This window comes from Podarcis gaigeae (genome assembly GCF_964106915.1).
Source record: "Podarcis gaigeae genome assembly, chromosome: 12".
In the NCBI taxonomy this organism is placed as follows: domain Eukaryota; kingdom Metazoa; phylum Chordata; class Lepidosauria; order Squamata; family Lacertidae; genus Podarcis; species Podarcis gaigeae.
Genome location: NC_139688.1, coordinates 25989761 through 26013672, shown reverse-complemented (window position 1 = coordinate 26013672; position 23912 = coordinate 25989761). Strand labels below are relative to the sequence as shown.

Genomic DNA, 23912 nt, shown 5'->3' with positions numbered 1-23912 from the left:
CACAGCACATGTGAGCTACCTGGCCCATGATTTGGGATGACAGCCTTAGTTTGAGTCTATTTCATTACAAACCATATTTTAGCTGTGAAAATGACAGTACCCATGCCTGCTCTGTAAATAAATGATTTTCAAAATGGGGCAGTTCATTCTATCCTGAACACAACCTAAATTAAGAAGAAGTGTGCATGCACACGAAAGCTTATACCCAGAACAAACTTAGTTGGTCTCTAAGGTGCTACTGGACAATTTTTATATATATATACATATCTTGAATGCTTCAGACCAACACTGCTACCTACCTGAATCTACAACCTAAATTAAAATACAATATAAGCAAAATAAAACACGTTTTACCCTTCATATTTTTACTATCACCAATTCTCTCTCACTCATGTTTTTAAAATAAAATAAAAGGATGGACTAAAAATGTTTTCAACTGACAATATGGGCTTATTTGTATAGTTACTTTTGTAAGAGCAAGTAGAGCAAAAGTGTGACTTTCTTTAAGAGTTCTTAAAAAAATGCAGCAAAACAGAAACTTGGATTAAGACAATACATATTTCATCTGTCACATCATTCACGATGCGAGGACATTACAGAGATGCATGACTTTGCAAAACACCATGAAATGCTTTTAGGAACACATAACTTAGTGCACAATATATCTCAACAGGCAGGTGCCAATTAGAAGCTATAGTTTCTGGAAAGCTGCAGCCTGAGCAAAGAAGAAGGAAAACAATATTTAACAGTGTTTTGTAAGGCAACTGAGCTGCGTTTGTGACTGTATTGGTGTTTCAAGCTTTAGGGTCTTCAGATAACCTTGAAAAGGAGAGATTTGTTCAGCAGCTTTTGATAATGGTTTGTCACTGGCGTGGACACCTTCTTAAGCCCACAAACTATGCACAGACCAAGAGCACCGAAAGGTCAACAGTAAACTATGATCACTAATGTGCAAATTATGCAGACCTATTTAATAATAATAATAATAATAATAATAATAATAATAATAATAAATTTTATTTATATCCCGCTCTCCCCAGCCGAAGCCGGGCTCAGGGCGGCTAAAAACACTATTTGACCAATCAGCAGAGAAACCATATATACCTGAACAAGGATAGTCAACATGGCAGACTCCAGATGTTGGCTTCCAACTCTCATGAGCCCCAGCCACCATGGCCAAGGGTAAGGGATGATGTGAATTGTAGTGCAGCAACATCTGGAGTACCAATGAAGAGAACCCCAAACAATCCAATACAAACTACCATTAATTTCTATACTTTGTAAAATGAACTCTAGATAATACAGTAAGTATTTATTTTCTCATACCTGAAAAGCCAAGCCCATTTAAATGAAACAAAGACTTGCCTCTTTGGCAGTGGGAGCTGCTAGAGTGAAAACTTCAAAGGGAAGCTCTATCTATTCATGCATTGCCCATCGTCCACAGGCAACACTGCAACTTGAGATTAAAGCTTTTGCTTACAGAATTCCCATCAGCGTAATTAAATGAAGCTCAAGCTGTTAAAATCTCATTTTAAAACTTTTTTTTTCCTTTGTCAAACCCCAATTATTTTCCAACTCTTATTTCAGTAAGCATATTGCTTTGCAAAAGCTCTGCAATCATACAGGTCACACAGAACACTGAAACAAACTAGAGTGAGTTATTCATGTAAAACAGAGTCTATTGATAAGAGGATTGCAAGTTGCTAGCTATGGTTGTTGCTCAAGGGTTTTTCTACTTTTCCTAACTTTAAAAGTAATTGACATTATATTCTTACTACTTAGGATAAATGGAAAAATCTGAAAGCAACGACTCACACACCCTAAACAGAAGAATGAAACAAATGAATATACAGTGGTACCTCGGGTTAAGTACTTAATTCGTTCTGGAGGTCTGTTTTTAACCTGAAACTGTTCTTAACCTGAAGCACCACTTTAGCTAATGGGGCCTCCTGCTGCCGCGGCGGCGCTGGAGCACGATTTCTGTTCTCACCCTGAAGCAAAGTTCTTAACCCAAGGCAATATTTCTGGGTTAGCAGAGTCCGTAACCTGAAGCGTATGTAACCCGAGGTACCACTATACACAAATCTAGTCTCTTAAAACTCTAGTCTCATTTAGAAGACTTTAAAATTAAAAAATGACTTGAATCAGTTAATTTTCAGTGCAATCCAATGCGTGTTTACAAAGACATTCCCTCTGCCTTCCATGGGGCTTACTCCCTTCTAAGTGTGCCTAGGATTGCAACTACCTGGCTACAGCACAATCTTGTGCATATCTACTCAGAAGTTTCAATGAATGCAATAGGTCATACTGTATTCCCGGGTAAGTCTGTACAGGGTGGCAGCGTAAATAAATTAGTTAAATAAACTAGTTACAAATATGATTCAAAGGACAAATTTCTTTCAGAGACATACACACTTTTTCAAGCTAAGTTATCAAATACATTCCAGATGAGGGGAGGAAATAACCTTCTATTCAAAATATAACCTTAAATGCTCCTGTAATCCTAAAACTATATACTGCACATGGCAGATGAATCTTAAAAACCATTCAAAAAACAACAACATTCTGCCAGGAAGTTAGGAAATGCGTATCTACACTGGCTATTATTGATCAGACCCACTTGGGGAAGCTTTCAGCAAGCGCCCTGTGGTCTGCTTACAATTGCTTTTAGAGCCATGATACTGCCAAAAACAGAACCCATCTTGCTGAATCCAAGATTTCTACGCTGATGCGTACATTTTCCACAAAGGACAGAAAAGAGGGTCATCTGACTTCCAAAAAGAAAAGACAAATTGCAGGATTTGTTCTTTCATAATAGCCATTCCTTTCCCAAGGCAATTACTTCATTCTGGGTACCTCCACTGTGCCTAGATTGCAAAATTCCCTCCCCGCCGACTGTCATTTCTATGCATGGCGCATCAGACCTGGACTAGCGTTTTGGAAGGAGCCACCGCCTCCGCCTCCTTCCCTTTTCCCCAAGCGCACGTCTCCTGGGCAACAGAAAACCCCAAAGAGTAGGCTGCCCTCTCCTTTTCTCTCTGACTATCACCGGAAGCCAAAGCTGCCCCCCCCCCCCACGGCCGCCTGCTGCTGCTGCTCACCTGCTTCCCACCGAAGCTGCCGCCGCCGCCGCCGATGCGGGTGTTGAGCACGTCGTGTTGAGTTTCGTTGCCACCGTCCGTGCTATAGATCAGCCGGAAAGGGACGATATTTTGCCTCTCCATAAAGCGATCCCCGTCCCTTCGCTCCATCTCTGTCAACAAGGCGTCTCCTCGGGGAAAGAGAGAGAGAGAGAGAGGAGGGTGGGGAGGTGGGAGAGAAAAGAGACACAGTCACGATCAAGCAGATCGGGATCGCTTTTATTTACAAAAGATGACCCTCCGGGGCGCGACGGCAAGGGGGGCGGGCAGCGGCGAAGAGCAAGGCGGCACACGCGCTCCGGATTGCAGGGCTGGGGAAGCAAGAAGCCAGCCCACCCAGCTCCATCTTAGCGGGAGACCCTTTTCGCGCCTCGCCTTGCTGGATCTTTCTCTGCTACCTGCTCCTTCCTAAACACAAACACACACACACACGCCCCGAGACACGCAAGCGCGCGGAATGCAGCGGCGCTCTTGCTTTGCCTCCCTGGAAAGCATTGGGGATGCTGCTCGGCTGCACCGGCCGAGGCTCCCTCTGCCCCCCCCCCCAAGAGATCTCTGCAAAGCGATCCCTGCCGAGCGTCCGTGTGCCGCGACGCAAAGGTGAGGCGAGGACGCCCACCCACTCTCTCTTTATTTTTACCTGCGCGGCTGGAGCCGGCTCCGGAGAGCATCCCGAAGGCACAAAGCGTCAAGGAGAGCAGAGAAGTCGCTGGCTGCATGGCTGGGTCTCGGTCGGGTGGGAAGGAGGGAGGCGCGTCCTTCCTCCTCCTCCTCCTCCCCCCTCCTGCCCGCAATAAGCGCGGGTCACACGGCGGCTGGCATGGAGGGGGAGAGGAAAGGCGCCCCCCGCTCCCGGGGTCTCCTTCTCCTGGCGAGCGAGAGAGGCGCGCGCTCTCCTCCTCGCCAATGCCGCCTCCGCCGCCTCAGTGCTGCATTGTGCTGGACGGGCTTCCGTTCGCTCCGCGAGCTTCTACTGCATTGGGCGGCTTGCTGTAGCTCAGAGGCTTCCCAGCTCCGCCCCTCGCTCCCCACACGCTCCCCACATGCAGCAGCCCGGAGAGGCGGAGAGGGAGCGAGAGGCTTTTTTGCCTGCGCGTCGGCGCGAAAGCCCCCTTTCGCTTCGGAGGAGCGAAGCCGAGGGAAGAGAAGCCGGGATTCCCGGGAAATGTAGTTCGTTGAGCCTAAAGTTCCTCAGAGAGGGAACCTGTGTGAAAAGCTCGAACCGCGCCTGTCTCGCGCGAGGCGGAAAAACCATAAGCCGCTCGTGGTGGTTGCCTTTCTTTGCACAACAGGTTACAAGACGCAACCTGAGGTGGAGGAAAGGGACAATCATCTGTGAAAAAAGGAAGGTTTGGGGTTTTTTAACCTCAGGAAAAAAGGAGACGGAGAGGCCTGCTACTCCCATCCCTCCTAGCCAGCTTGGCCAATGGTCAGGGGATGGTAGGAGCTCTAGTCCCACAACTTCCGGGGGTCCACAGGTGCCCCACTCCAGTTTTATAGGGCTGCATCTGAAGGAGAGCTTCTGATCAGGAGTGGGGTGTGACCTTTCAGCCAAGAACCGCTTTCTTTCCTTGGCAATCTTCCAGGAGCCACATGCCAGTGGTGCACAGAGCCAGACGCAAAAGTGGGCAGAGCGGATAATGTTAAGTTTTACCTTTGTAACAGTAGGCTCTACTGGTCCGCAGTACACCCCTTTCTTATGCCCTGCGTTCATGCAAGCAAGAGTCACAATTGGAGGTTCAGTCTGTGTGGCAAAAACATGAAAAGCAAGGTGGGAAACAGTGCCTGTGAGGAATGTGGTCTGAAGTTCCTCTCCTCTGCTTTATAGCATAATAATACATCGGCTAGCCTTTGAGGGGAGACTTTGCCATTTATACAGAAGCCCAGGATCACTGCCATTCTCAGAAGTGACAGGGGAAAGTAGTCCTCACAGCTGGGATACCACCAGTAGTGAGGAATGAAGGAGAAACTTGACTCACTTTGCATTTAAAGGTGAACTTACCAAATTTGCATATTCCGAAGCAATATGAAAATGTGAATTTGCACCTTTCTGAATTTGTCAATGCAGTTCTCCAACCAAATAACGTCTGCAAAAATGCATTATACTATGGTAAAGTGTACATAAAAATGCATATTTATGACAATAACACACAAACATGCATTATAACTTTGCAAAAAAAGGTGTCTGCTAGGAAAAATTGCATCAAAAAATGCCATTGGGGATGATGGGAGTTATAGTTTAGCAACATCTGGCAGGCCCAAGGGTCCCCACTCCTGCTCTGCAGCTGTTGAAGTTGCAGGAGCCTTCTTTAGGTCAAATACTGACAGCATTATGGTGTCTACTAATGCAACCAGAAATGTGTATGCTATGCTGGAATACGTTCCATCCTTTATCTCTTTATTCGTGTTCTTTCCATATCCATATATGCAGAGGGGCACATGCAAAGGGGTTACAGTGCATTTTGTAGAGAGCTTCCACTACAATATCCTACCAATAATGCATATAAATATATTCTCACTAGAAAGCTCTGTACCAACGCACTAATTTGACACTCCTACTTAGTAGCATTATTACAAAGAGCTGACAATAGCCTTTTGAAATCAGTTCTCAGGAACCTCAGGCTTTGAAATGTTACAAGAAATCCAATCTTTTTAAATAAAGCATTTTGGGAGAATCACTTAGCAAGCATTGAGCATGCAGTTCTTTAGCTATTGACCTAATTATCAGTAAACACAGTTTGCATTTTTTGCCAGCAAACATTCCTTTCTGCCCCTGGGAATCTTCTGCAGTCCAAAGGAGGTTAAGGAAAAAATGAAGAAAGCCTCATGTGCATATAGCTGTTTACAATTTCCACACTTACCTAGGTGCCACAGCAAATTCCTTCTTTCCTCATCTTAACTACTGCTTGTATTTGTTTCCTGACCTACACTTGTTATTCTATTCTCCAATGGAATAAGTCACTGATTGGTTTAAATTCAATTATCTAGGGCTTTCCCTATTATTTTCTGAGACACACAGTATTGTAAAGAAATTTTTGACCCTAAAAAATGTTTAAATGTCAAGATTCAACAATATTAAACAGAGAGCTTTCTGAACATCCATTTCAAGGAAACTTTCAGAAGCTAGGAATGGAATATTCTATTGCTACCCTATGCTGTTTGGCTTCTTCCAGTGTCAGCCACTTTTAAAGATAGGAACCTATTAACTGAATGAGCCACTGTAGTTTTGTAAAGTTACTTTGCATTCCCGTTACATCCATCTTCTCCTCTTCCCTGCATGGCAACTAAAAACAACTATTCCATTAAAATGGGAGTCTGCTTTGGAACAACTAAGCTCACTTAGGGTATGGCAGCATACATGCCCCCAAATTTTCCATATAAGGGAGGGTAAAAATATCAGATATCAGGATTTTACCAATATCCATTGGTTTATGAAGTCAATTAACATAGCCAATTACTGAGCAAAAGAATGTATGGACAACTGACTGTCTTATCTGAAAAACTAACGAAGAGTACATGCTTTGAACTATGCAAGTGATGTAGACAATTTTGAAATATGGTACCCTTTCACTCAGTAGGGCTTATTTCTGAGAGTTGCAGGTTGCCCAGGTAGGCAACCTAAAGCCCTCAGCCCAAGAGGGGGTTGGCAGAAAGAGAAGAGAGGATGCAGCACAAAGAAATAGAAATGGAAGAGGGTGGTCCCATCCCCTGTGATTTATTTAAAGCAGTTATGCCCCACTCCCATAGTGGCTTATAAGTCAATAAAAATAACAGAACCCGTCTTCAGGCTTACAATCTAACACTTGATGCAAAAGGAATGGGAGGGAAATTCAACTCTGACACCAATACAGTGGGACCTTGGTTTAAGAACAGCTTAGTTTATGAACAACTTGGATTAAGAACGCTGCAAACCCGGAAGCAGGTGTTTTGGTTTGTGAACTTTGCCTTGGAATAATATGTTTCGCTTCCTGTTGAGCGTGTTTCATTTGTAAATTGAGTCCCCTGCTGCTATGGGAAAGCACGCCTTGGTTTAAGAACGAACTTCCGGAACGGATTAAGTTCATAAACCAAGGTACCACTGCATATTAAATTTGCAAGGCTCTTAGAATGACCAGCTTGGATACAAATGAGCTGCTCAGCTTTTAGAGTTTTTTAAAAAAGGTCTTGGTGGACCTTGAGAAACATCCATGGCAACTCATCCTTCCTGTAAGTAACTGTAATGCAGCAACAACTTATTAACCTTACAGAATAGGGTCTCCTAGAATCTTCTTGTTACTTGTCATAGCCTGTAGGCTCACTGGAGACCAGCTTACTGCTCTTACTCACAGGGCTGCAGAAAAGGGGTGCTTCTGTGAGAGTGAACAGGGGTCCAACCCAGCTGGTGAAAACAGCAGCTAGTGGAGAAGTCAGCTCCTTGCTATTTGCTGCCCCTTTGGTTCTGATTCGACCTTGCCCTACCCACCCCCAGTATGTGGCCCCTGACAAGATTAACCCAGAGGGAATATGAACTTCAGTTAAAAAAAGATTGTCTACGCCTAATGCATGGAATTTCACTGTGGTCACAGTAAGAAAAGTATTTACAATTTCTAAATAATAAAGACTGGCTAACACTTCCAAGTGTAAACTCCTTTAGAAAGGCAAGCATGTGTTACAGTCACCCACCCCATGCCTTTTTATATACATACACAGCTTGTAATAATATGAACATAAGGGTTTAATGCAAGAATCATCACTATATAGTTTATTATAGAAACCAAAAATTTTCCACAAATATCATCTTTCAGTTTCCACATTTATTCAAAACTCATCGTTTTAATTAAAGCAGCATTAAAATCCAATAAATGGTGACGAAGAGGCAGAGGTAGAAAACAAAGACCACAAAGCATCTGTATGCTGGTCTTCCCATGTGTCTTTCATTAAATTTGAATCTTTGTTCTCTTGTATGCTTGAGAAACCCCCAAAATCAGAATTTGCTTCGCTGGTCTGAAATAACTGCAACAGTGCTTGTGTTGATGAGCTTTGTACATTTTTTGTTTCTTCTGGAACAGGTAGTTCATCAGCCTGATGTAAACATAACTCCATTTTTTGTTTCTGATTTCTGTTTTTATTTCTTCCTATGGAATGCATGGCTTTTCTGCTGAGTTTTATTGGTGAGCTTTGTATATTAACGTCCGTCAACTCATTGGCCTCTTTGTTTGAGGGAGGACTAATCAATGGCTTTTCTGGCTCTAGAAGGACCGTGAGTTCTCTCGGAAAACAGCTGCTCTCCACCCTAAGGTCAATTGCCGAACGAGTGTCTACCTTCTTCAGACATTTTGCTGGCAGAAGAACTGTATGGTTCAATTTTCGTTTTGGCTTTGATATGTTTTGCCTTTCACTAAACTCAGAGCCTGGAATCCGAGCATGTAGTGAGTTTAAATTTGTCGATAATCCTTGTAAATTCTGTCTTGAAATAGGCTCATAGTGTTCGTAAATTTCAGGCAAGTTTTTCATGCATTGTTTACTTTCTTTCTGGGGAGGAAGATGTACTAAGTTGCTTGATAAAGCAATCTCTGATAAATTTGAAGCTTTGGGAATTTTACCACTTTCAGTATTGCCACTGACTTTTCTTGATGCTTCTGAAGAACAGATGGTGTGATAGGAATAAACAGAACATGAAGATTCAGAGGTAGAATTTTTGTGTGCAGATTTAGGATACATTTCCAGGTGTTGAGAACCTTCATTCAGTGCCTGTGTTGTAATGCTTTTCCTAGAATACCACCTCAGTGAACTGTCTTGCCTCTTCAACCGCTCTTTCAGCTCTTCTGTTTTTGTTCCGATGAGAGGAGCAAATTGTCCAACACTACACTTCCTCCTAAAATCAAGGAAGTCACACATTTCAAAATGCAAAAAGAATTTTCAAAGAAGACATGAAAATTACTTACTAGTAGTAAATCATAAATAACATGGGCCAGTTGTGAAATGGTTACATGAGGTTTACAATCTGGCACAAATTTGGGCACCCGAGGAAAGCAACCATTATGCTTATCAAAGTGACAAACTATTTGGTACACACACTCTTGGTGTGTAGGAGAAGTTAAGATGCACATATAATCTGCCAAATGCTATTCTGTATTTAACAATGGCAGTGGCATTCTTGACTCGGTGGCTACTGTCAAGCTATATGTATAGCTCTGCCTCTCTTTTGCCCACTGATCCTTCAAAGCACTGTGGGGGGGGTGAGGAGAGAGAACCTATCATTGGAATCTCTACTTCTGCCTCTCCATGGGCTCCTTAAGCGAAAGACAGTAGCCCTCTTTAGGCATTCTAAATGGAAGTTGGAAAAATGGGATAGGGAATGTAGAAATGGGGACACGTGTCTTAGTGTCACCCATCCACTCCACTGTGCTGCCATTCTGGTCACCTAGGAGTTGGCAGGTGACTGTCAGAGTACTTGTGGAGATCCCCTGTGCATTTTAGAACCCTGGAAAATCAAGGTTCTAAAATGCATAGGAAACCTTCATGAGCATAGGAGGCTTGGCGCTTCAGATGTTCACCCTCAAATTTGTAGGCAGTGACTGGAACAGCAATGCAGGGGCAGGAAGCTAGACCAGGCAGAACTAGAAAATTAATCCATGCTGCCTCCCTACCTCCATGTGCTTACTTTACTTGTTTAGAATGCCTGAAGAAGGCTAAGAGGAGTTGGAAATCTCACTGAGCAGCAAAGCAAGAAGCTAAGAAGAAGAATGTATTTGACATAGCTATTTCTTTTGGACCTGAGAGTCCAGAAGAAGCAAGTGCAAAGGTGGATTCTGGTGTTTGCCTTTGCATTATTAAGAAGAGTCAAAGCAGTCTTTGCCGTCTCCATCTTTGGAGCCTTCCAAGTTTAAAAGGAAGTAGCAGTCATGGAAGCCAGGAGGCGGCAGATCAGGGAGATGCCATTGAGAGGATGGCAGAGAGTAAGGGAGAGGCAGACATATCTGTTAATCTTTCCTTGTAGCAGTCTACATTTTATATATATACATGTTATATGTCAGTTCATCCCATCTTATTTTACTTTCCCTCCGATTGCTAGAAAATTTCTCTCAGTGCATTCATTCTCACAGCACTTGGAGACCATCATATTTGTCAAGCATCTTATGCAAGACACAGGGATTTAAATATAGCTTTAAAAGTGCCAAGGATGCAGCTATTGTATCAGTAATCCAGATCTTCCACCAGTCCTGTTATGTGGTACTGCCTAATTGTCAGAAAGCACATCATCTGTAGGTGAAAAATGCTGCTTATGGTTCTACCAAGCCCTGTTCTTTATAGACAGAGCCTTCAAAAGAGATGAATACAAATTCTTTTGTGGTGCCTGTAGAAGCTACTTTACAGAATAGCATCGGAAAGGCTGCTTTACTCTTTGGGGCCAAAAAATAGTGGGTTAGCTGAAGTCAGTGTGAAAGCCTCACCAAATAAAGTCATTACTGTATTGCTGATCACTTCAAAACTGGATCTGTCTCTTATTGCATCTGTCAGCTTTGCGAGCTCCAACTACTCGCACAATTTGACTACCCATTCCTCTTTAGTGGGTGACTTGTGAGGGAACCTCTGACGTGGAACAATCATGGCAGGGGAGAAGAAGGCACACAAAATAACCTACATTTATTTTTTAAACGTTAGCTGAAAATAAAAATTATTTGACTATAAGAAGTTATAAAATTGTTTACCTTTTAATTTTTGGTGTACTCAACTCTACAAAGTTACAAGAAAACTTGGAAATAATGTCATCCACAACTTGATAGTGAGAACTTTGAGCGAAGTTCTGGTGTTGCTCACTTTCAACATGCTGAAATTAGGGGAAAAAATGTATCAGCATTCCTAAAGAAAATATTTATATATAAATGATTTATTCTTTTTACAAAAATGAAGTTTTAAAACCACCATAAGAACCCAGTTGAGATTATATCTTGGCTTAATAAACCAATATATGTGTGAGCATCTTCCCTTGCATACAGAGAGCACTTTTGAGGCACAAGTAATCAAACTAAGAATACTCTAATTAACCATAGCTTTGCTTTTTATCTGAACCAGGGAACTATGGTTACCAGTTTTGGAATAAGCCAGGATAGTAAACTATGCAAAAGGCTTGGCTTATTAAGAATTTATTGGTTTATTATGACTGTTTAAATGCAACCACAAACTACAATTATCCTTTTCTGACCCTACAAAATTATTTTCAAGTTGTAAGAAACAGACTTCAAACATTAATAGAATATATAAAAGATAAATGTAACATGTAAGCTTACATATTTTTATTTACTGTGATATGCCTGATTGCTTATGCTCCATTACTAGGAAGTCCTTATCTACAGGCCGTTCCAACCTCATTATGGAAGCTACCAGTCCCTGTCTGCAGACCTTTCACTATCTGGATAAAAGTATGCTACTCGAGAATATAGGATGCTGGCTATTTTTGCTTTAATATATCCAACTGTACTACCCATCCACCTGTAGGGCATCGGCAGCCAAAGCTGCTAAAAACGAGACAGCTTTCCTTGAAACCTTGCTCTATAGCCAAATCACATATTGCCTAATTGCATATGCTGCTGTCTATGTCATAAATACCCACAAACAGAGAAACAAAAGCTACATCTTGTCTGTGAGTCCTGGAAGACCAGCTCTCTGCTTTGCCAGCCTTTTCCCACCTGGGACAGCAGGGCCCTGCTTGACTCCAGCTACCAAAGTTGAGGCTGCTGAACAGACTCTTGGATTGGGATGTTGTTTAGGTGTTTTTATTGGAGAGTTTTGTTGCTGCTAGCAATATTAATTTTCTATTTTTAGACCTTTTTATTATGTATGTGGGATTTGCTGTTTGATTGTATACATTGTGATGTGTTTTATTTATGACTACTTTTGTTGTGTTTGTGATTATGTAACTCCTTTCATGTTTTAAACTGCCTTGAGTATGGTTTTAAATATGGAAAGGCAGCATAAAAATAAAAAGATGATGGTACTAAGTTTAACTGATGTACCTTGGGGAGGGTCTAATCTTAATATAACCTGTCTAAAAAAAAAAATACTCTTCCCTTAGAAGAGAACAGCACTCACTGATTCCAAAACAATTATAAGAATATATAATATACACACGCACAGCCCTGTTGAAGCTCCTATGCTTAATTTAGCAAGAGTAGCAATGATATTGACTAACCTACCCATGGGAGGTACAACTTATTTAACATTACTTTACAGTTGATTTAATACCTGGTGATTTAGTCACTTCCAAAACGTAAGCTATGTCTCATACAATATTGAAGGAATTCACTTTCACCAAAAATGAGAAAGAACCTATGTCATTACAACCTTTATATCAGCTTTTAAACTATTTCTGTGAATGGGTCAAATACATAGGAATACTGTTCTAGAAAAAAGGTTTCATAAAATATATATCTCCTCAAATATCTGGAAGTAATTTAGGTATATCCATCACAAGTAAATAAGCCACAATTATTTAGTTAATATATGCTTACTATTTGAAGGTCATCATACTTCTTCAGACAACATTCACAGTACCCTTTTCTCTTTTTATGTTTTGCAGGAAGCTGAACTGGGCCCTTCCCTTTGTCATTATTTGCTGGATTTCTGTTCATGACAAAGAAAAAAATTATCTTACTCATATATTCTATAAGAGAATAAGCAAGATCATCAAGAGCACAACTCAGGGATTCACAATAACTTTTTTTCATAGGAACTAGGACTTTCAATCCAACTATGATAGCACAATATTACTTGCAGCATTTTGATTCAAAGTAACCAGATGCATAAATATGGCCCTAGAAGGTCATGATTTAAAGATTTTAATGTACTGTTGAACTATATACCAACCCTGTGGAACTTAACAGAGAGCCATAGGTACTCAGTGGCTAAACATTTAGCACTGGAAGGTCTCTTCCTTGACCCCGCATTATACAATGTCTGGAAGACATGACCCAGCTAGCTACTTATAAGAAAACACAACCTCCCAATCTTTCCATTCCTGTTGAGCCTCCTTTGCAAAAGAGCACACATCCTCTTTCTGATTCTAGCTAAAGTGATTTTTCTCCTGCCCATATCTTCTTTTCTTCAGCTGTGTTTCCCCTTTGGCTCAAGCTCCTTCCCTCATCCACCTGTTCTCAAAGATTTCTGCATATTCTTCACCCTTTCTTCAGCCACCATATTTTCTTTGGCCTCACTACCCCGTTTTGCTTCCTTTCTGCTCAGCTTCATGTCAAGCTTCCTGTCCTCCATACATGGGCTCTTCAGTCCCCCCCAAAAATTAACAGTATAGTTTTTCTCAGGGTAGTTTTTCTTTATTTATAAAATTTATAAACTTCTTTTCACCACTTTAGCATATCTGGATATTTGAGCAGAAAATAAGTATAGATGACTCATGCATCCACTCTTTCACTGTGATAACCAGAGGCAGACTTATAGAATCCAGACTAAACTAGCAGTGTCTAACTTCTAACATATAAACTGAGCTTTTAAAAATCCATTAAATCAATGCAGCTTGTCTAATGGTGATGGGGGCTCACTAACTAACTAGTAGGCACGATAATGTGTGTGATTAGATTAACCGAATAGAGGACATGCTTATAAACTGGTCTTGAATTCTGTGTAAAAATCCAAGCTTGCTTCCATCCTCTTTAGCCCTTTACCAAATTTTGGCACATCCCTCTTCAAATACCTTTGTTTATTCTCAATTTGCTTATGAGCAATTATATTCTTCTTTTCTGTTTCAAATGGACTGTAAGGTTTTGGATTGGAATAGTTGACAACTGGAAAGCTGGACAGTTGCAAGTAAAAGGGTCTGTAGCGTCTACATGAGAAAAAAATAAGTCAGGTTTACTGAACATACAAAAAAGCAATAAATATGTTTAAAACTTATTTTTCAGTAGTTCTTGCTTGCAGTGTGTTATCTGTGGTGTATGCCACTCTGCTATAGCAATGTTGATACTCTATTATTCTTTGCTATATAAACTCTGTACCTCCCTTTTATAGGGTTCAAGCCACATATACACTTGTTCTTTTACTCAGGTTTGTGCTTCGCAATAAATCACCTACTGTGCCCTCTATTCTCCACCTCCCTGTAGAAAAATAACCCAGTTTGATAAATACTTTGATGAAAAATTGGCAATATTTTGTTCTCCGTCTATATAAAAAAATTTTGCACCACGGGAGGGGAACTTCCAGCCAGTGGCGCAGGAGGTTATTTCCCCTTGAATATGATGTCAGGTGTGAGGGAAGCAGAAATGCAGCTGTAAATGCACTCCCAATTGTGCACTGCCAAGGAAAAGCAGGCTTCAGTTCTCCAACTGGATTAGCTGCGAGAGAAAGTTCACTATGAGAAATGCATGGTGCCAGTCTCTGAGGAACTGACTGCCCAGGGCTTGCAAAGTGCTTCATGAAGGGGTTGTCAAGTGCCCAATCATCTTGTATCATAATGATGCCAGGTGACTGGCAAGAGAGTTGTTCTGCCCACTTGTCAAAGTTGACCCATGGGAGTGTGGCCAGATAAGGCCACCAAATTTGTGCTTCCTTAGCATAATGCAGATTTTGGGTCAAACTACTAGAGAAGAAGAGACAAAGCTAAAGTTTTTGAAGAGCTGGTTACATTACAATGATCGAAGTACCAGTTTGTATGAAGGTGTACATACCTGGATTTTAAAACATCTAACAGAAAAAAGGAGTAAGAAACAGTGCTTTTCATTAAAAAAAAACAAACTAATAAATCCAAGGTATTTTGCTACTGTGAATATTACAAGCTGCTGGAAGTGGAGGCTGCAGTCTAAATACATGCCATGCTACTGCAAACATGGTATTAAGGCTGCATTCCTATATACAGTTACCTGGGAGTAAATCCTATTGAACTCCTAAGATTGCACTATAAGAAACCAATTGATAGCCAGATATGGTATCTCGAGCAATTCCACCAATAAACTGTATGTCAGAATCTACCTTCTTATGACCCCCCCCCCACTACATACAGAACTCTGCAAATTTATTTCCCCTCACTGTTCTATCATCTCTGATAGATTACCTAGCACAAAAGGAATTGTCTTACTGAAATCCTTCCAGCATATTAGAGCTTTGCATTGTTTTCCTGCAGATTATATTGTCATTGCATCAAATGTTGTCATCAACCTCCAAGAAGAAAGCAGATGGTTTGGAGGACATGTGTTGAATGGAATATTAATTCATCTGAAAATAACACTTACCGTCTTCTGTCTTCAACCTTCAGAAAAGGATTTTTCAGTTTATCTGTTCAAAAGAACGTAGTAAAAAACTTTTTATTATTACCAGATTATACGAACATTCCTATTTCTAACACAAGTAACAAATAGCTTACGGAAAATTATACTATTCTATAAATTAATAACCTTGCCTAGAATAAATGATCAAGATTTTTCTTTTTAAACAATCAATATTTTTTATTTTTTGTAAAATAAATAACAAGTCTTATTCATGTCTTGAATACTTACTTTTTTTCTGATCAACTGACTCTTTTTCCTGTTAAAAAGAAATTATTATTATAGTTTATTCATTTGATTTATTCAATTGTGCACGTTTTATAGTTGACTGTGTGATGTAGGAGACCAGAGCCGTGGACCAGCAACCAACCTTTCAATGGGAAGTATAGTTTTAAATTTTATTGGCAAAACTGATGAACTGTATTTTAAGAAAAGTCACATCTTGTCTACTTTTATAGTTATGTATGTAGTTCTAAGAGATGTAAAAAGACACAAGCAGATCATAGAAAGGCCTACAGCTAGGGGAAATGTGTGCAACGAGGTTATTCTCTTCCCTGCATATTTTTTTCAAAAAGAAGCAAAAGAAAAAAGCAATTCTCTCTTCTTCCTACCTGTAGCTAGCTATTCAGCAATTAAATGATCCCCTTAACAATACAGAAACAAGATGGCTACTTTATATATTATACTATTTGCTTAACTAGCCCAGTAGTGTCTATCCTTATCAGCAGCGACTCTCCTGGGCTTTTCACATCACTTGCTACCCGATCATTTGAACACAGCAGCAGAAATATAGTTCTCTAATATTCAGTACCTTGGGCATGCTAAATTTAGTTTGTTAACAGCTTCTAGTTTTCTAAAAAAAAAATGTAAACAAGGTAAGAGGAATTTGTACTACTGAGTTGTAATTCCTTATTTTCAATTATTCCAATAATTTTTTTTAAAAAAAGAAATAACTCATCTAATATAATATTTAGATCACAATAAGTACTCTAGTGAACTTTTTAATTAATCAAATAGTTCAGATATTTTGCCTATTGGTAAAAACATCTGATATATTCACATAGTATATAAAATTAACATGGCAAGCTTTAGTTTTGCTTAGAAAAGTCAAACACGCATGTTAAATAGTATTCCAACAGATGGCAATCCTATAATCTGTAAATTCCACTGAACTCAGTGGAATTTACATCTGAATAGAAACGTACATAGGATTGCATTATGCATTTCCAGATCCCCACCCCCAATGTTGATCACTAATAGGCTAGCAAAGTTGGGGGAGGGAAAGCTGTCTCTCCAGGTTATAGATACTACCAGATTCCTTCCTTTAGAAGGGCGACTAGGTTTTCTCCTCTTCTTCCGCCACAAAGGCCCATTCGTTGCTCTCATTTCAGGATAAGGTGCTCACCCTCCTCCTCTCTTGGACCATGATCATACCAAAACCAAGTGGACACCCAATTTTTTCTGGTACAATGCACAAATGAGTAAACCATTATGCTACTTAGCTGAGGATAATAATTTGTCTATAGCCCATAAAGTATATATTTTTAAAGATATACCTTAAATATATAAGGCATTTGTTTTATGATATTCGACCTGTTTTTTCTCTGGAATTAGGAAGATGTAGACTTACCGCACATTTGATTTCGGTGCTTGATTTCTTGATCAGAGAGATATCTTTTTTCTTCTGATCAATATACTTCTTAATATCTATTATCAAGAAGAAAAGATTATCAAAATTATTTGAAATTATCTTATTCTAAAACAATTGAAAATTCCATGGAAAAATACTTACCATCAACATGAAGTATTTTCACTCCCCAACTCAAGGCATTGGACAAAATACTACCAGAGGGGATTAATTCCTGAAAGACACATATTTATAATACTTCCATTAACTAAAATATTTTTATATTCATGTGTATGAATATGCCAGCATCACTTTGGAGTGTTGCATGCACATTTTCACACTGTCCAAACAAAGACCCAATAAAGCTACATAAGCAAAATTAGACAAAAGGGCTATTACAAAAGTTGCATCACTGACAAACCTATTTCACAACTTTTACAGTCAGAATGGTTTATTTTTTGAAAACATTTCAGAGAGTTGCAGGTAAGAAAACACATAGAAGCAGACAGTGCAGGGCAGCTGTGGATCCGACTTCCCAGCAGCAGTGACTGCTCTTTAACCAGGACAGTGCGCTAGAGAAGTAAAGGGAATGCAGGCACACCAGCTAAGCCAATCCAGCACTCCTGCTATTGCGTTGAAGCAACCCTGACCTCACCACTGCCCTGCCTTGGTAAGCAACAGCAATGATGCTACCAGGAATCCCACTCCTGCCAGAATGGAGTCACCTTATTGAATGATACATACCTGTTCTTTTATTGCTTTTTCTACTAAAGATTTTCCTCTACTCATGCGTACCTATTTATAAGAAAGAAAGAAGTACAGAACATCTGTGTTCATCACTAGTAGTCTTGCATAATGAAATGTTTAAGGCATAACTCTGCAAGGATTCTAAATATTTGTAAAACCCGCTCACACACTGGTTAGAGCATGGTGTTAATAACGCGAAGGCCACAGGTGTGATTCCAATACAGGCCACTTGCATATTCCTGCATTGCAGGGTGTTGGACTAGATGATCCTCAAAGGTCACTTCATACTCTACAATTCTGTTTCTAAAAAATGTGATCCAGTAGTACCCCTAGTTGCGGACACGATCCGTTCCAGGGTGCCGTTTGCACCCAAAAAAGTCTGCAACGAGAGCGGTGCTTCTGCGCAAGCACGGAGCGCGATAGAGTGCTTCTGCACACGTGCGCAGAACGCTTCTGCGCATGCAGCAAAACCCAGAAGTATACACTTCCAGGTTTGCCACGATCGCAAGCCGAAAAGACGCAACATGAACCTAACGCAACACGAGGTATGACTGTACTGTTACTGATGTGATTGCACTTTTATGTTGCATATTTATTGCATTTATATATTGTCTTCATATATCTTATGAGAAAGAGGATTATAAATATTTCAGTTAATAAAATTGCATGAAAGGGGTGCTATAGTACTGAATTTTCAGAACTGGTAGGGGATTTAAACCTTTCAACTTCACAATTCTATGACATAAGTGGCTACATCACATACTCCTCTGTGTTTGTGGATTTTTTGGTCTATCCATCTAAACCTAGGTCGAGCCATTAATATAACATTCTTAAGTAATGAATATTAAAAGGTTCAGCACAAATATGCCCACTACTGCTGATCTGTATATTTCTTTCTGCAGTTTATTTGGGTAATGAGCTGTTTGAAAAGACAGTGTATTATTACTAATGTAAATATTTTGGATAAAATTTCTGAAACGTTCCTATTTATATTAATTTATATTATATTATATTATTAAACAGACTTAAGTAAAGCAACAGACTTCATGGCTGCGTATTTCAAAAACTACATCTTGACTTAACACTAAGTAGAACAGGTTAATGGTACCATAATCTATATCATTTTCATCAAGCCATTCTTTGCTTGACGCAACATTAGCCACAAACCGCAAACCCCGGCTAGTTTTGCAAGAAGAGAGATTAAATTGTAAAGAATGAGCTTTACTTGACTTGCAGCATAACTTTTAAAAATATATCTGCAGGGAAGGAAACAGGAATGGGACTTACTGTGTCCACTAGCTTGAATGAACTTCCTTCATGCCTGTCTCTTCTGCTGCTTGGATGAGGCGAACTGTTTCCACCATTATATACGGAGTCTGGGCTCGGAACTGGAGATATTTGTCCAAGAGTTTGAGCAAATTTTGCTTCCTTTTTATTAGAGATCAAATAGCTAATATCTTTGCTCAGGAATCCTTCCACTCTCTATACATAAATAAAAAAGTATTCTTTCAGAACTTAGTATAAACCTTACAAAACAATGAAGCACTTCATACCAGTTTAACATACAATGCCCCCTTCACACAAAGCTGAGTGCTTTCCCCAGAGCACAATCCACACTGCTGTAAGTTGTGTCTGAAATGACACAGCCAAAAGGATGGTGCATGATCACAATAGTTTTTTTACACCTGAAAAAGGCCAGTCCACTAATTCATATGATTAAGCACATGAAAGTTAATAGAATTTTATCAACTAGAACTGGGTTTCAATTCAGGAGTGTTTCACAGAGATAAATAAATCAGCCACTTGCAAGCTCTCTTGGCTTACTATGAGAAGGGGGAACTAATGGTACCCAGCACTGTATCCAATGTACCAAACTGGCCCCAGAACTTCATTAAAACTATTATTCTGAAAGAGACTCCAGGGATTCATACAAGCAACAACAACAGGTAACTATGATTTATCTGACAGGGAACTGTGAAGATAATAATAATAGCTACAATGAATTATTATTATTATTATTATTATTATTAAGTGCAATTCATGTACATGGTGTTTTACAAACAATAGGTATAACAGGTTCCTGTTGCAAGAGGATTATGATCTAAAACAGACACCGGAAATGATAGAGGAAGGGGGTGAAATGGAGGCAGTAGCAGGTAAGGGAAGAGTATGTGATTATTTTTATTATCAGTACTTTAGCTTAATTACAATAAGGTATAGGGCCTGGGGTAGAAAGTTTGTTTTAAAAGCTTCCTGGAAAATACAGGTTTTGAAACACCAAAAGGAAATAATGGAGGTAGAGATATATATGGGTATAAGGGACCGCAAGGGGAAAGGGCAGAGCCACTGCAGGGAGGAAAAAACATTATAGATTATAGAACTAGTTGAACAAAGGACAGAAGGATAATGTGTTGGGAAATAAACATATAAAGTTAAGGAGGAGCAAGGCCACAAAGGTTTGAAAAATGAGGAGAAGCTTATACAGGGTGTGAGGACAGTAAGTAAAGGATTAAAGTGGAGGGTGAACTGCTCAAAGCGATGAAAGGTGCAGATTTTGGTTGTAGAGCACTATATTGATGTTATAATATGAAGGCAAGGCATCAGAGGACCAGAGAAGTCTGCAGTAATTCAGGTGAGATATGAGCACGGCACAAACAAAGGTGAAGGAGCAGAACTGGAGAGTTGTATTTCTAACAACAGACTGAATTTGAAGTGGAAAGGAGGAAAGAACAATCAAAGGGAAAAGGCTTCATGCCTAATCTTCAGGGTGAATGGTGAAACTATCGATAAGTATGAACAAAGAAATGAGGACTTGGGAGGAAAGTAGAGAAGTTTGGTCTGACTCAACTTAATATGATACTGAAGCAAAAATGAGCCAGGATTATAAAGCACTTTGTAAATTAAGGACTTTAGAAATTATGAACATCTTAACAGTCTGTTATGCAACCAACAATAGTTATATGACTACTCCTTTATACATTGATTGTTCCTAATTCACACACATTTTATGTGTAATCTTCATTTATATTATTACATAGTTGGTGAGACTACACACATACATTTAAGAGGATTATTACTAATTATTAGGACTGGAAGCTTGAGAAGCTTCTGGGCATATATACTGATTTTGAAGGCTCCCCTATTACAAGAGGACCTAATCTTTCAGATTAAAAAAACCAGAAACAGACTTACCCCTCCCAATTCTTTAAGATCTTTTGCTATTTTCTCAGAGAGGACATTGGATGGAATATCAAGGTAAAACACCTTCCCAGTAAGTGGTTTGCATTTTAGTTTATCTGATTTTGTGGAATCTTTCTTCACATTTTTCAGGGGAGGTTTGCTTCTTTCTGTTCTTCCTTGCATATCACCTATAATAAAAAGAAAAGAGAATTTGATAACCTAAAGGTTTTTTTAAGGAGTTTTAGAAGGGTTTGTGGGCAAATCATCCTGGGTAAGTAAAGCCATATTTCTAATAAATAAATAAAAGTATATTTGAACTTGTCAAGACTATACAATCCCTCTCCTCGTCACACAAGATCAGATAAACAGCACAGTCCCCTACTTCTTCATAATATTATTTATAGGATCACAAAATGAGAAGCTATGGGGAAAGGCCAGCCATGGATCTGCTGGACCCTAAGCTTATCCATTCTTCAGAGAAAGGCTCAATTTGGGTTTCTCAGCTATGCCAGCCTGGAGCTATTACAGCCAAAAAAAAAAAAAAAAAAAAAGACAGAAACCCCCTCACCACCTTGTACCCTGACCAGCCTGAGCACAGAGCTTCAGATGCAGAAGTCAATCTGCTGCTACTGGCATCTGGCTCGAGTACATGTAGATACTGCGTTCAAATATATGTGATACTATCTGGTCCAGGAGGAGCTACTCTTAAACAAGATATTCGTGTTTGAGAGAGCACCTGAACAAGCCGTACATCCTTCACAAGTGAACTGCAAGTGAACCTTCTAATTTTATATGTCTACTTATGCATGGAGTAGATGGGGTCTGTCCATCTGAGAGATGGAAAACTCTGATCCTAAACCTCCAGTGCCTTCTGGCATATATTTGGGAGGAGAAAAGGCTAAGGAGTAAACCAAACAAAAATCCACAAGACAGTTGGATGGCACCTTGTACGCCAACTTCTGGCAACTGCTGCAGCCCAGTTAGTGCCAAACATATTGCTCTGCTTTTCCTTGGACAAGGAATGAGGTCATGAGAGGGGTCTTGTTATTCTGGGCAGCCCAGGAGCTCCGTAAAAACGGCTCAGGCTTTCGCCCCTGGGAGGTCACTTTGGTGCTGCTAAAGCAGTAGTTTGACTTAATCCCCAGAAGCGCACTCCATTGTTTCTCGAGACAGATGGATGTCAACAACTTATGGACATATCTTATCGATTTCAAAGAAAGACGTTTCTAAGTAAATTTACTAGGATTGCAGCCCTAAGCCAAGAACACATCCCACTGAAATAAATAAGATTTGGATTCAAGTGGATGTGTTTCATATCAGAATTAAAATATAGGACAACACTCTTACAAACACACATGCAGTCAGCTTTACTTTCACTTACAGATCCCAAACCTTCAAAAGTTTTGAATAAGTTCCTCATTAGAGCATTAAAAAAAAAACTGGCTACAGGATGAGTTTTTATACCCCAGCTGTACAGTACAAGGAACAAAAAGTCCAATCTCTATGCCAGGCAAACTAGCTGCTTACCTTTTTGAACAATAAGCATAATGTTTAGCATAATTCTCAAAAAGCCCACAACAGTTTGCAGTGCAAAGCAGTTACACACACATTTGGAGTAAGTGAAACACAAGTTATGTAACATCAAACCTAACGCATTAAGATACTGTAGTACACCACCCCAATCTGGTTTATTTACACATATATACAACCTGAGCCAACAATGGAAGGGTTCACAGTATTAACACTCCAGAAAGTTCTTGCTTCTTCCAAAGCCACAACACTTGGATTCAAGCAGAAATCAGGCATGGCTCAGTTTCAGGCTTCCCAGCCTATCCAACTACTTGCTCACCTAACTCAATTCACAACTCTGGCCTTTGTCTTTCTAGCTACCAGCCAATTGAGGGAAGGGGAACCACCCATTTGTCCTCTGGCACAGAGCCATTTCCTTTGTTACCTTAACTACCAATACTTAGTCTTAGGCAGTTATCTCACCAGGAAGCCAGCCTGGCTATTCAAGGATTTGCATCAGTGCTGGACCCAGAAATTAGAAGGGGGCCCATGGATAATTTAAACCCCCCACTCCCCGCCAAATAACAAATATACAAAAGGTATCTAGATCTCATCAACCTCCTCCTCTAAGAAAATTTTGCCTCTCTGTATTTCCAAAGAAAATGGGAGCAGATTTGAACTGAGATTCTGCCAAACAGCTTTGTCATCTTTTTTTCTTTTCTTTTGCGTTGCATGGGGTGGGGGTTGGCAGGGAGAAGAAACAACACTTTTTTTGTCTGAACCTCCTTTCTGGAATGAATCTGTGAAGGGGCTGAAGCTTTTTAGAAGACATCCCTGTTTCAGAAGGCAGCCTTGTTTAGGGAAGTTTTTAATGTTTCCTGTTTTATCGTGTTTTTAATATTTTGCTGGGAGCCACCCAGAGTGGCTGGGGTATAAATAATAAACTAATAATAATAATAATAATAATAATAATAATAATAAAGCACACTCCTTAGCGGACTAAAGGAAAGTCCTGGCACTTACAGGGGAGCTGTCCTTTGCTGCTGCTCTTCAAACCACTTGGTTTCATTTTCCTGGGAAGTCACATCTTACCCTCCTCGCCTCTAACGGTTACGACCTGCGAGGCAAAAGGAGCAGCGCACAGAAATTAAAACCACATTTTAAAAAGGAACAACCCGAAAAGCTCTTTAAAGGTGGTGGGCGGAGACCCCGAGACTTACCGCCTCCCCGCCCCCCGTAGTCCCAACCGCCTCCCCCCAAAAAAACCTCACCCTGGTTTTTCCCCTCGCGTGGCCTTTTCCCCTCCCCGCCTGGGGGGCAGCGCCTGGTGTCCAGCGCCCGCTTCCCCTGCGCCCCCTTTCCGTGCCGCCGCCTCCTCCTCCTCCCCCCTCCCCCGCCGAGGGACGGTTGGCGTTTGAAATGTGCGTTCCCGCCGCGCGAGCCGACTCCCCCCCCCTC

At 40.4% G+C, this 23912-nt stretch overlaps 2 protein-coding genes across 16 annotated transcripts in view; both read right to left on the bottom strand.

The window, feature by feature from the left end:
- Positions 1-4168, bottom strand: part of ADAM22 (ADAM metallopeptidase domain 22) — a 118834-nt gene extending 114666 nt beyond the window's left edge. For 3 of the 15 annotated variants that reach the window (XM_083704715.1, XM_083704708.1, XM_083704710.1), the window contains exons 1-2: positions 3781-4166; positions 3102-3271 (exon numbers count right to left, since the gene is read on the bottom strand). In XM_083704715.1, the coding sequence (XP_083560841.1) occupies positions 3102-3271; positions 3781-3859 (249 nt within the window). In that variant the 5' untranslated portion in view covers positions 3860-4166. Of the gene's footprint in view, positions 1-3101; positions 3272-3780 lie in introns of all 15 variants that reach the window. The other 12 variants (XR_014556572.1, XM_083704719.1, XM_083704707.1 and 9 more) reach the window with 8 other exon arrangements.
- Positions 4169-7918: 3750 nt separating this feature from the next.
- DBF4 (DBF4-CDC7 kinase regulatory subunit) lies at positions 7919-23860 on the bottom strand. The gene is made up of 13 exons (XM_083705165.1): positions 23726-23860; positions 23478-23571; positions 20958-21133; positions 19053-19247; positions 17763-17813; positions 17184-17253; positions 17022-17098; positions 15623-15650; positions 15359-15401; positions 13828-13959; positions 12632-12743; positions 10832-10950; positions 7919-8994 (listed from the first exon to the last, which is right to left on the bottom strand). Exons 2-13 carry the CDS (start codon positions 23521-23523, stop codon positions 7968-7970), a joined length of 2076 nt encoding a protein of 691 aa, XP_083561291.1. The 5' UTR covers positions 23524-23571; positions 23726-23860; the 3' UTR covers positions 7919-7967.
- Between the last annotated feature and the right edge of the window lie 52 nt (positions 23861-23912).

Excerpts from the sequence above, each read along its gene's own strand:
- DBF4 (XM_083705165.1), bottom strand. The coding sequence starts at position 23,523 with ATGAAACCAAGTGGTTTGAAGAGCAGCAGCAAAGGACAGCTCCCCT. Across the intron at positions 15,651-17,021 it reads GCACCGAAATCAAATGTGCG|GAAAAAGAGTCAGTTGATCA; the intron begins GTAAGTCTACAT and ends TCTTTTTAACAG. Across the intron at positions 12,744-13,827 it reads CAAATTGAGAATAAACAAAG|AAATCCAGCAAATAATGACA; the intron begins GTATTTGAAGAG and ends TGTCATGAACAG.